At 33.0% G+C, this 14336-nt stretch overlaps 1 protein-coding gene across 3 annotated transcripts in view; it reads left to right on the top strand.

Annotated features, from left to right (window-relative positions):
- Window positions 1-14336, top strand: part of LOC143049652 (1-acyl-sn-glycerol-3-phosphate acyltransferase gamma-like) — a 58658-nt gene that overhangs the window by 33497 nt on the left and 10825 nt on the right. For all 3 annotated transcript variants that reach the window (XM_076223262.1, XM_076223261.1, XM_076223263.1), the window contains exon 7: window positions 4903-4978. In XM_076223262.1, the coding sequence (XP_076079377.1) occupies window positions 4903-4978 (76 nt within the window). The remainder of the gene's footprint in view (window positions 1-4902; window positions 4979-14336) is intronic.

The following is a 14336-nucleotide window of genomic DNA, read 5'->3' as shown; positions in this document are numbered from 1 at the left end:
ATGATAAAACATTTTGTGGCTCATTTTTAATTTTATTTTCTAACTGTGGAGTGCTACCTTATGGCACATCAGAAAGCACAGAAATGCACTTTTTAAGATAAAATTGACCACAAATCTTTAGTCTTTTATGTTCTTGTTTTAGTTCTGAAGGTAAAAAATCTGCTAGGAATGCGATTTATGTTTATTTTATTGTTTACTGTCCTTAGCAACCAAATATACACATTTTGACACTTAGACATGTTGCGGTCTTAAATTTGTATTCCATTAGCTTCGCCATTGTAACCAAAGATTGCGCTTTATATGATATTCTCAGAATGTATCGCTTTATATTTTTGAATGCGAATAAGTCAAATAAACATTTTTAGCAGGATTTTATATTATAATTTGGCATTAATTAAATTTAATGATGCCAGTACTGCTTGAAATTTATACCCTGCTTGAGAGCTTCTAAACCAAGGTTAGGTATGCTATTTACAGCAAAATTGACCTATAAGTGCTTTCAAATACCTAAAATTTGTACAATTTGTCCTCTTTGAAGGTAATTTTATGATTTTAAATAAGATAATGGGAAAAGTTTTAGAAATTTACCCCAAAAATGAGACAGACTTGAAGTTTTTCACTATTATCCAGCATTTATTTTTAAATCACTTTTTGTCGCGTTTCAACATCAACTGCTAACCTTCATAAAATCTTTATTACTGAACCAATTTAAAAAACTAAGGTACCATTTTCATCGTAACAGCTAGTAGAACACAGAAAATATAATAAAAATTGAGGCAGGAGGGGAAAAATTTCACCTTAAGGTAGCACTCCACAGTTAGGTGTGTAGTTTCGCATTTTGGCCCCTGTGGATTTTTCAAATATGAGAGCTAGTGTGCAATAAAATTCATTTTTGGATAGCTGAGTATTAAAATAGCCTTTGTATTGGGTTTATATGAACATCAAGATTATGTAATGTATGTAATATAGGCTGTTTTCTGTATGGCAGTCCGTATTTGCATGTCCCTACCATACATTGGTCCAGCAATTATTGTAAGGTTTTTTTCCAACTTTTTATCGCACGAACTTTGTGATTGGATTTTACGAAAAAATGAGGCGAAAGACACCCATTTTTTATTTGATCATTAGGAAGATTTATGAAAACAGTTTCTAAAAAGGTATCACTCAAAGGCATTGAAATTCTAGTTTGATCCAAATTTTGGGGGGATATGTGACATGTCCACCCCCCTTTTTGCAATATTTTATGGTAAATAAATGCAGAATGTTGCCATGGATACACATAAAAGGAATTAATTTTCACTCTTTTAACTTTTGAAAATCAAATCTATGGAACATACTGATTACATACATATGCACATGTACAACACAAACAGTTAGGTTAATGTATTAGAAATTCAGGAATAGGAGATGATAAAACATTTTGTGGCTCATTTTTAATTTTATTTTCTAACTGTGGAGTGCTACCTGACACCAGTAGGAGCTTTTAGGGAACAAGTAAGTGGTTAAGGGGTTCTTACTTATTCATTTAGCTCTCATATTGGTCTGAAATAGAGATAGAAATAGGGGTTTCTATACATTGAGTAGACATTATTTTTGACAAAGAATGTATTTATTATGTTATATCAGCAAGATTAAATGGTTTATTCATTTTCCATGCAAATACCATCATTTGTTAAGATTTTCTGACAGTGAAAAGCACAATAAAGGCAAATTGATTATGTAAGGGGACATAATTTAACTTAATGCATACATGAGAAATAGACAAACAGTCAACTTAGAGATGTATTCTAGTACATGTATTGTCAAACAGATTTTGGAATAATAGTTAACTGCAATCTAAAGACTCTTGTTATATTGCTCTCATAATTTGGAAATGTTTAAAGTAATATAAGGCATGCTGTAAAATGTGGAATGGACTTTAATATCAGTTTTCATGATTTGGTGCTTAAACTGTTTCTTTCAGTCGGATTAACCATAAATAGAGTTGGCAATCCAACAATTCCTCCTGAATCACCATGTTTGACTTCTGTGTTGATTTGAAACATCATACATTTGGGTTTTTTTCACTCCTTAAGTAAAAATGGTAAGATGAAAAAAAGTGAAAATCTGCCAGATGGGGTAGGGATGTAATGTTTTTGGGTAACAAATAAGTGCAGACTAGTATTCTTTATTGTTATATGTTTCAAAGCAAAACATCTATGCATCATAGGTGTCATGACTGGTTTCAAGTTTGTTATGTCTTGGTTAAGGTGGCACGGTAGTATTTGCATTCCAGAATTTAGGTTGCTCTTTTGTGTACCCTACTTAGGTAAATGTATCTAAACAGTGTGATTGGACAAAAAATACAGTATCAACTGAACATACTTTCCCAAACTGAGGGATGAATCAGGTGTAGAAAAATATGAAATAATTTTACATATAGATGAAAATGAATTTTTGAGAATTTTTTTAAATTTTATATTCACTGCACCGTAAAAGACCTAAAAGTACTAGTGGCCTTAGGTTTTTAAAAATAGCAAAAAAAGTAAACGGTCACGATACATATTCAAATTCATTTCTGAATAGTAAAATGAAAGTACTTCAGTTAACTGTGAATGTAGAATTTTTTGCAGTGTTAGAAAGTGGTGAAAATTCTAAAAAGGCTATCATTATCCCTTATGGGCCAGGAAATACTACCGTGCCACCTTAACAATGGCTGCCATGAAGAAGACAATTACAATATCGGATCCGATTCCTGAAGCGGATAAGGATGATTCTGGGTTTTGACGATCAACTACAAAAAAATCCAAGCATGTGACAAAATACATCTATGCATGGTAAATGAATATAAACACTAGAATTGAAAACCAAAAGATAGACGTAAAAGAAAGAAAAAACAGAAAATATCTTATACAGAACCTCAAAATTACTTATTGACAAATTTTAAAGTCAAATCCAATACAATGTGACAGCTGGGAACAGTATATATGTTCCTTGTCACAGTAAAAAGTTTCTTTATCAGTGATAAATGATAACAAATTAATAATGCATGTAAGATGCTTTTAAAGTGTAAACATATTACTGCAATTTTGATGGGGTATTTTTTCTCAATTTTGAAGATTCAGTTAAAGTAGCTGGAATTTTCTGACTTTATTTCCACAAATAATGCAACTATATTATATAATACCTGGATGTAAGCAAATCATATGATATATAGGTGGTGTCCTTTGGGCCACTCTACCCTCTCCTGTTTGATAACTTTGAAACGATTGGGATCCCCACCCCTAAACCATATATATTCAAGTAAGGGACAGTATAACTCATCAAATGAAATATAGGGGAGTCCCTAGGGTCAACCTACCCCCTCCTGTTTGGGAACTTTGAAACGATTGGGATCCCCACCCCTAAACCATATATATTCAAGTAAGGGACAGTATAACTAATCAAATGAAATATAGGGGAGTCCCTAGGGTCAACCTACCCCCTCCTGTTTGAGAACTTTGAAACGGTTGAGATCCCCACCCTTAAACTATGTATTCAAGTATTGGACAATATGATCAATCAAATACAATATAGGGGAGTCCTTGTGGTCACTGTACAACCTGTTTGAGAACTTTGAAATGGTTGAGATCCCAAATGTTAAATCATATATACTCCATGTATTGTACTATATAACAATTGAAATATATATACCCCTCCTGTTTGATAACTTAGAAAAGGATGAGATCCCAACCCCTAAACCATACACACTCATGTATTGGACAATTTAACAAATGAAATGAAATATAGGGGGAGTCCCTGTGGTCACCATACCCCCTCCTGTTTGATATCTTGGAAATGGATTAGATCCCCACCCCACCCCTAAACTATATATATACATGCATGGGACAATATGATAAACAAAATGAAATATAGCGGGAGTTCCAGTGGTCACCCCACCCCTCCTGTTTGAGAACATGGAAACAGTCGAGATCCCAACCCCTAAACAATAAATATTCATGTATGGGTCAATATAACTAATTAAATGAAATAAAGGGGAAGTTCCTAGGGTCACACTTACCCCTTCCTGTTTGAGAACTTGAAAATCCTTAGGAACCCCACCTCTTAACCATATATATTCATGTATGGGACAAAATTGTAACTTTTGTACTATAAAACACAAACTCAGTTTCCAGGGAAACAAGTCCATTCATACTATTACATGTTTGTACTAAGTCAACTTGTACTACATGTACTAACAGTCATTTAAAACCATTTTACTACCAACTAGTACAACTGCAATTATTGCGAATTGGTACCACTGCAAACTCACCATAAAAAATATACATTGATATATGCATTGCTTTTGAAACATTGATCATAACATATGAATTATTTGCCTTAATAATTAATAATTAGATAAACATAAATGTACTATTTATATGAATGTTTAGTGTTGAAGCAACATTGCCACAGTTTTCATAACTACGTTTGCCTTGGTTTTTGGTTAACTGTCTTCAGTGCTTACAGCGCTTTGATTAAGCTAAAAGCAATAGGTCAACTGTATTTGTTGTATGGAAAAATTGTTAGCTGTACACGCCTGCCTGGCATGGTTCGTCTGACTTTGACCTCATTTTCATGGTTCATTGGTCAATGTTTATTTTTCTTGGTTAATGTTAAGTTTATGTGACAGTTGCAATAAAGCTTTATATTTAAGACTATCAACATAATATCAATGATTAGTAAAGAAGGCGAGACATTCAGGGTGTGCACTCTTGTTTTAATGAAATTTATTAAATCATGATTACAGACAAGTGTTGATAACAAGAAAAAATGTAATCCATTTTAATCGATTACAGATTATGAATACCCCATCCTGCTTTCTAATTATATTGAAATATTTACTCCATTGCTAAACATGTTTTTTTATTGTTTTGTTTTAAGGCGACATGAGATAAATAACCTGCCAGATTCAGAAGAAGATTTAGGAGTATGGTTACGTGATTTATTTAAAGAAAAGGTCTGTATCTTTAGTGTAATGTTTCATTTATAGGTCTCTGTCAGGTTTTGAGATAACGTTTGATGATTCTTTATAGATTTTGTTTTGTTTGAATTACTTCAAATTACAATAATTTTCTATTTTAAACATTAATTTTTATTTGTTCATGTTTTCCCATGGACTAAAATAAATTAAGTAGAAATCTTAGTGTAAATAGTTTTTAGAACACTATTCCTAAAAGTGCCAGTTGTGTAAAACAGAATTAAGTACTAAGCCTACGGCATTTGTAGACTGGTCGTATGATATTTCAAAGGAACAACTGTTTATGCCAAGTATTCTTTTTTTTCGATATTGGCACTCTGAACTCCAGTATACATAAAAAAATTCTGATTTTCAACAAAATACAACTTGATTTTAATAGCCTTTTAAAATTTATCTTGTGAAAAAATATAAATCACTAATATTTGATTAAAAAAGACTACAGGTTGCACTTTGTAAATACAGTTGTTTCTCAAAACACGCCTCTTTTGGGGAGATGTTGAATATTCATAGAAAATAAATTTTGTTTACATACTGGTTCCCAGTTATGCTCTCTGTGTTCCATCTCACAGAGACATAACTTGGGAATGTTACCAGTAAATAAACATATGCGTATTGTTTACATTGAAATCTGTGGTAACTTTTCATTCGAGGTAGGGGTAATTAGTGTTAATTTAAATTCTGAGAAGTTCAGGGCATATAAACGTTGAAAATATGCCACACAGCCCTATATTTTGACATTTGAAAAAAATTGTGGTGCATATGAACTTTCAATTCCATGATAAGATTTTTGTCAAAACTTCATAGTAAAAGTGGTACAGTTTTAGCTGTAAAAGGAGTTCCTATGGGAAATTGCATTGTCAATATTTACAGAAATGCAACCTAGGTAGAAACACTGTGGTATGTCTAAGTTGTAGACAATTTCAGGTCACAAAGAGTGATTCTTTACAGTTGGTCCTTTCTGCACTCTTACTGAAGTTTCCCTCATCCATATTTTTTGTATGAAACTCATACATAATGCTAAGAACCCCAACTTGCAGACAGAGTTCCAATTTCGACAGTGTGTCACTTAATGTTCTAGAATTATGCCCCTTTATAAGTACCAAACTCATGAATTGTTTGTTTCAGCACTGTGACTTAAGTTTGTCTCAATCCAAATTTTAAGAACCTCATACACAATGTTGAGAACCACAATTCGCAGACAGAGTTTGGGAAGTGAGTCTTTTAGAGTTATGCCCTATTTAACTTGGAAATTTGCAAAGCCTCAGCAGTGCATTTGATCGTCTTTAATGACCAAATCAGTTTAAATCATTTACTTTAACGAATTAAATTGCAACACTCAAGAATACTTAAGCAATACTATCTACTGTGGATTATTATTCGTTAGATACCAAGTTTCGAGGATATCGTGGGTACAGATGAACCATGAAATTAAGTGTTCAACGTAAAAACAACTCCTATAAGGTTCTATGCAGATTTTGACAAAACCATGAAATCAAATATCCATGAAAATGCAAGTTTTTTTCAATCAACGAAAATTGGTACCCACGAAAATAAATGAATCCACAGTATTAGTTTTTACGCCCCAACCGGGAGTGGAGGAAGCATTAAGTTTTACCCTTGTCAGTTGGGATTTCACTGTATTGTAAATGTATTAAGAAAAATGAGAAATTGCTATGAAGTATACAAATTTCAAAACAGGTAAAAGTAGTGAAATACAATTGTATTGGCATCATTCAAGTTACCACAACAATAAATAAAATTTAAGCAATTGTGGGAAAAATTGTAATACAGGAACTTCTTGAGATTCTGTCCAGAATTTCATCATATTTGATACTAAAATATTACTAGAAACAGATGATTTTGGGTTTAAATCCTTTGTTTGAATTAGAAAAACAATTCAATAAAGACTGGGAAATTTTTTTGACATTAATAAACAGCATCTTTATAACAATTAGATATTATATGAATCATCACGAACATGAGTGTTTAAGGAAACAAAAAGAAATAAAATTAAGGCAAAAATATTAAATCTCAGGAAATAGTAAGCAGGAAATTTTTTAATTTTGACTCAATTTGAAACAATACAAATATATACATTGTAAAAGGAAACTAACAATTTTCCAACCATTAATTATAAGGGTCCCGCCAAAGGCGGTCCCCTATAGTGATCAGTCTGTCCGTCCGTCCGTAACACTTTGTGTCCGCTCCATATCTAGAGAACCATTATGATTTCATACTTTATACTTTACATGTTTATTAACCACCACCAGAGGGCGTGTCATGATGTATGTACAACTTCCTAGGTCAAAGGTCAAGGTAAAAAAACTTTGGTTTCAGTTGACAACCCTGTGTCCTGTGGTGAAGATCGTGTCCGCTCTATATCTTGAGAACCGTTATGATTTCAAAGTTTATACTTGACATGTATATGAACCAACACCAGAGGGTGTGTCATAATTTATGAACGACTGCCTAGGGCAAAGTTCAAGGTCAAAAACTTTGGTTTCAGTTGACAACCCCATGTCCTATGGTAAAGATTGTGTCCGCTCTATATCTTGAGAACCGTTATCATTTCAAAGTTTATACTTGACATGTATATAAACCAACACCAAAGGGTGTGTCATAATTTATGTGCAACTTCCTAGGTCAAAGGTCAAGGTCAAAAACTTTGGTTTCAGTTGACAACCCCATGTCCTATGGTAAAGATTGTGTCCGCTCTATATCTTGAGAACCTTTATCATTTCAAAGTTTATACTTGACATATTTATAAACCAACACCAAAGGGTGTGTCATAATTTATTTACAACTTCATAGGTCAAAGGTCAAGGTCAAAAACTTTGATTTCAGTTGACAAACCCATGTCCTATGGTAAAGATACAATTTTTTAATGCACATTATTCACAGCGGGGCCCACAGAGATGGCTCCCATCTCAATGATATCTAGTTAATCTTATTTTAAAGTTTTAAAAACAAGATTTGTATCATGTAATCTCGGAAAACAGGAAACCTAAAATTTTGTTAATTTTTATGAAAAAGTGGAAATAATTAAAATCACTTATGACAAGCTTAGACGTCTATAATATTTTCTGAAAAAATCAAATCACTCATTACAAAGAATCTCTATGATATATATGTAAGACTCAGATCGACGTCCTGTCTCTAATCGACGTCCGTTCCTCAAATCGACGTCAAAATCTGACGTTACAATAAAATATCCTTCCAAATTGACGGCCAATTTTATGCCTATCTAATCGACATCTATTTTTTGGAATCTCTTTATCGATGGCCATGCAATTTTGATACAAACGCAAAAATTGAAATTTTTTTGGTTGTATATTGGTATCATGTTGGCGTCGTCGTCTGCGTGGTCGTTGTCGCCGTCGGAATACTTTTAGTTGTCGCACTCTAACTTTAGTAAAAGTGAATAGAAATCTATGAAATTTTAACACAAGGTTTATGACCACAAAAGGAAGGTTGGGATTGATTTTGGGATGTTTGGTTGCAACAGTTTACGAATTAGGGGCCAAAAAAGGGCCTAAATAAGCATTATTGTTGGTTTTCGCACAATAACTTTAGTAAAAGTAAATAGAAATCAATGAAATTTAAACACAAGGTTTATGACCACAAAAGGAAGGTTGGGATTGATTTTGGGAGTTGAGCTCCTAACAGTTTAGGAAAAAGGGGCCAAAAAGGGGCCCAAATAAGCATTATTCTTGGTTTTCGCACCATAACTTTAGTATAAGTAAATAGAAATCTATGAAATTTAACCACAAGGTTTATGACCATAAAAGGAAGGTTGGGTTTGATTTTGGGAGTTTTGGTCTTTTTTGATATGCTGAATCTTAACATGTACTTAGATTTTTGATTATGGGCTCAGTTTTCAAGTTGGTTCAAATCAGGATCAAAAATTATTATATTAAGTATTGTGCAATAGCAAGAAATTTTCAATTGCACAGTATTCAGCAATAGCAAGAAATCTTCAGTTGCACAGTATTGTGCAATAGCAAGAAATTTTCAATTGCACAGTATTGCGCAATAGCAAGAAATCTTCAATTGCACAGTATTGTGCAATAGAAAGAAATCTTCAATTGCACAGTATTGCACAATAGTAAGAAATATCTAATTGCACAATATTGTGCAATAGCAAGAAATTTTCAATTGGAGTTATCTTTCTTTGTTCAGAATAGTAGTTGAATCAACTTAAATCATTGTTTTATACAATATACAATCTATTGTATTCACTTTTACTACCAACTGATAAATTAAAACAATCTTTACCATTCAGTGATACCAAGCACTTTATTTTAAATTTTAATATTTTATGATGTATTTAAATGAGTAGTTATTGTTGCAAACTCCATTGGAAATTTGAATTGAGATCAGTTTTAGAAAAAGGGAAAGGGGGATGTGAAAAAAGAAATGGGGGGGGGGGTTAAATTTTTCTCATTTCAGATTTCATAAATAAAAAGAAAATTTCTTCAAACATTTTTTTAGAGAGGATTAATATTCAACAGCATAGTGAATTGCTCAAAGGCAAAAAAAAAAAAAAGAATAAGTTGATTAGACCACATTCATTCTGTGTCAGAAACCTATGCTGTGTCAACTATTTAATTTTAAATTTAAATAAGTTTGAAAAAGAAATCTTTAATTGATTTGTATAATCTTGACATTTGTTTTGTGTAAAAATCCCATATAATGTCAAAAATTTGATCACAATCCAAATTCAGAGCTGTATCAAGCTTGAATGTTTTGTCCATACTTGCCCCAACTGTTCAGGGTTTCGACCTCTGCGGTCGTATATAGCTGCGCCCTGCGGAGCACCTGGTTAGCTTTTCTAATGAATGTCCGTTTTGGACACAGAATATGAAATAGACCAGGACTTACAGAAGCTGAAACCTTTAGACCTTTAAACATATTATGTGTGACAAATATGATCTATTCAAAAAAATATTTTTTTTAATTCATAACATACTAGACTAAATATGTAAACAGGTTGTGAGCACTTAACCTAGAACAGTTGTGTAATAGCACAACATAAACAAATAATGCCAATTTCTTGCGTATATGTTTCACTCCAGGTGTAAAACTCAGAAATTTGTGGGAAAAAATCTTCCAGAGTCCGAATTATAATATGGAAAAAAAAAAACCAATTGGCTGTACTTCTTTATTTTGTCTATTGTTGAAGATTGAATAATGCCCTCTTTATGTCTTTTCACTTTCAGTTTCCGTGTCCTTAGGTTGCTTTCTCCTTGACATACACTTACTTCCATGTCATTTATTAGCATGAATATGAATGACACACTTCTATGTAGATCTATTCGATAAACTTTTTATCAAGATAAATTTTAATATGCATGATACCTGTTTCGGGTTGAAAAAAATCTATATTGAAAGTATGTATTAATGTTTGAACCTTCCAAAACATGTACATGTATAAGTGTAAACAACTAATTTAAAAAAGAAGATGTGGTATGATTGCCTATGAGACAACTCTCTACAAGAGACCAAAATGACAGAAATTAACAACTATATGTCAGCATACGGCCTTCAACAATGAGCAAAGTCCATACCGCATATTCCCCAAAATGACAATGTCAAACAATTCAAATGACAAGAAAAGGCCTTATTTATGTCTATTAATTTATTATTTATTGATATTAGACATCGATTAACGACGACTACAATCAGTCGGCATAGTTTTGGCAATACATCACGTCACATTGGATGTAGATTAGAGTATCAAAATGTTAGACGTCGATTTGAGAATGTGACATCAGAATTGGATGTCGATTTGAGAAACGGACGTCGATTTTAGGAATGGACATCGATAAGAGGCCGGACGTTGATCTGAGTCTAACATATATACTGAAAAAGTAGAAATATTTAAAATCCCATATATACCTCAATTGAAAGATTCCTTTAAAAAACACTGTCCCAAAATTGAGAAGAAAATAAATTGCATACATGTACATTTTGTATCATGATTTTGTTAAAACCTCTGATAAAGATATGATTAGAACCCTTAATTTCTTAAAAGTATGTTTACATTGTTCCAGAGCCTTACATGAAATCTGGCATGGGATAATTTGAACTGTATTAGTTTTGCTATTTCACAGATTATAGCTGATATCAGTAAAAAGGGGTGGTTAAATATCTTTGAGGTAAAAAACCAGGTATTCATAGCCCCATTTCTTTCTATGCTAAATTCTAAAATTTCAAGCAGCAATGGCTTCTTTATCTTAAGTTCAAATAAAGTGGCAGTTATTTCATGTAAAAAGTGTACCTTATCCTAACTTGTGCTGAAAAAATCAACATACCTCTAATTGCATATTAGAGCATATTGGTTCCTATAAGCTTGATAGTACAAAAACAGGAACTTATGATCTGAACAACAGGCCAAATGAAGCTGAGCCCACCTATTAAAATTTCATATACTTCTTTGTTATTCGCATAAAACTTTCAACAAGGGTTCTACAGTGATCCCAAGTCCTCAAGCTTTCATTTGATACTAAAACTACCCAAATATTCCCACTATTGACAAAGATACAAATATCCATGAAAATGCAAGTTTTTTTCAATAAATGAAAATTGGTAACCAAGAAAATAAATTTATGAATCCACAGTATTAGTTTTTACGCCCCAACCGTAGTGGTGGAAGCATTACGTTTTACCCTTGTCGGTTGGGATTTCACTGTATTGTAAATGTATTAAGAAAAATGAGAAATTCCTATGAAGTATACAAATTTCAAAACAGGTAAAAGTAGTGAAATCAAATTGTATTGGCATCATCCAAGTTACCAAAACAATAAATAAAATTTTAGCAATTGTGAGAAAAATTGTAATACAGGAACTTCTTGAGATTCTGTCCAGAATTTCATCATATTTGATACTAAAATATTACTAGAAACAGATGGTTGTGGGTTTAAATCCTCTGTTTGAATTAGAAAAACAATTCAATCAAGACTGGGAAATTTTTTTGACATTAAAAAACAGCTCCTTTATAACAATTAGATATTATATGAATCATCACAAACATGAGTGTTTAAGGAAACAAAAAGAAATAAAATTAAGGCAAAAATATTAAATCTCAGGAAATAGTAAGCAGGAAATTTTTTAATTTTGACTCAATTTGAAACAATACAAATATAAATTGTAAAAGGAAACTAACAATTTTGCAACCATTAATTATTAGCTCACCTGGCCCAAAGGGCCAAGTGAGCTTTTCCCATCATTTTGTGTCCGGCGTCCGGCGTCCATCGTCGTTAACTTTTACAAAAATCTTCTCCTCTGAAACTACTGGGCCAAATTAAACCAAACTTGGCCACAATCATCATTGGGGTATTTAGTTTTAAAAATGTGTGGCGTGACCCCCCCCCCCCCCCCAACCAACCAACCAAGATGGCCGCCATGGCTGAAAATAGACCATAGGGGTAAAATGCAGTTTTTGGCTTATAACTCAAAAACCTAAGCATTTAGAGCAAATCTGACATGGGGTGAAATTGTTCATCAGGTCAAAATCTGTCTGCCCTGAAATTTTCAGATGAATCGGACATTCCGTTGTTGGGTTGCTGCCCCTGAAATGGTAATTTTAAGGAAATTTTGCTGTTTTTGGTTATTATCTTGAATATTATTATAGATAGAGATAAACTGTAAACAGCAATAATGTTCAGCAAAGTAAGATCTACAAATAAGTCAACATGACCAAAATGGTCAGTTGACCACTGGAGTTATTGCCCTTTATAGTAAATTTTAACCATTTTCGTAAATCGTAGTAATCTTTTAGAAAAATCTTCTCCTCTGAAACTACTGGGCCAAATTTAACTAAACTTAGCCATAATCATCATTGGGGTATCTAGTTAAAAAAATGTGTCCGGTAACTCGGCCAACAAACCAAGATGGCTGCCATGGCTAAAAATAGAACATGGGGGTAAAATGCAGTTTTTGGCTTATAACTCAATAACCAAATTATTAAGAGCAAATCTGACAGGAAGTAAAATTGTTGATCAGGTCACGATCTATCTGCCCTGGAATTTTCAGATGAATCGGATAATCGGTTGTTAGGTTGCTGCCCCTCAATTGGTAATTTTGAGGAAATTTTGCTGTTTTTAGCTCACCTGGCCCAAAGGGCCAAGTGAGCTTTTTCCATCACTTGGCGTCCGTCGTCCGTCGTCGTTAACTTTTACAAAATCTTTTCCTCTGAAACTACTGGGGCAAATTAAAATAAACTTGGCCACAATCATCATTGGGGTATATAGTTTAAAAAATGTGTGGCGTGACCCCGCCAACCAACCAAGATGGCCACCATGGCTAAAAATAGACCATAGGGGTAAAATGCAGTTTTTGGCTTATAACTCAAAAACCTAAGCATTTAGAGCAAATCTGACATGGGGTAAAATTGTTTATCAGGTCAAGATCTGTCTGCCCTGAAATTTTCAGATGAATCAGACAACCTGTTGTTTAGTGGCTGCCCCTAAATTGGTAAGTTTAAGGAAATTTTGCTGTTTTTGGTTAATATCTTGAATATTATTATAGATAGAGATAAACTGTAAATAGCAATAATGTTCAGCAAAGTAAGATTTACAAATAAGTCAAGATGACTGAAATGGTCAGTTGACCCCTTTAGGAGTTATTGCCCTTTATAGTCTATTTTTAACCATTTTTCGTAAATCTTAGTAATCTATTACAAAAATCTTCTCCTCTGAAACTACTGGGCCAAATTAATGCAAACTTGGCCACAATCATCTTTGGGGTATCTAGTTTAAAAAATGTGTGGCATGACCCGGCCAACCAGCCAAGATGGCCGCCATGGCTACAAATAGAACATAGGGGTGAAATGTAGATTTTGGCTTATATCTCTGAAACCAAAGCATTTAGAGCAAATCTGACAGTGGTAAAATCGTTCATCAAGTAAAAATCTATCTGCCCTGAAACTTTAAAATGAATCGGACAACCGGTTGTTGGGTTGCTGCCCCTAAATAAGTAATTTGAAGGAAATTTTGCAGATTTTGGTTATTATCTTGAATATTATTATAGAAAGAGATAAACTGTAAACAGCAATAATGTTCAGCAAAGTAAGATCTACAAATAAGTCAACATGACCAAAATTATCAGTTGACCCCTTAAGGTGTTATTGCCCTTTATAGTCAATTTTGACCAATTTTTCGTAAATTTTTGTAATCTTTTACAAAAATCTTCTCCTCTGAAACTAATTGGTCAAATTTAACCAAACTTGGCCACAATCATCATTGGGGTATCTAGTTTAAAAAATGTGTGGCGTGACCCCGCCAACTAACCAAGATGGCTGCTATAGCTAAAAATAGAACATAAGAGGTGAAATGTA

The sequence above is a fragment of the Mytilus galloprovincialis genome, chromosome 10 (genome assembly GCF_965363235.1).
Source record: "Mytilus galloprovincialis chromosome 10, xbMytGall1.hap1.1, whole genome shotgun sequence".
Lineage (NCBI taxonomy): Eukaryota > Metazoa > Mollusca > Bivalvia > Mytilida > Mytilidae > Mytilus > Mytilus galloprovincialis.
Note: the sequence above shows the minus strand (reverse complement) of the source record. Positions and strands in the feature narration are given on the sequence as shown.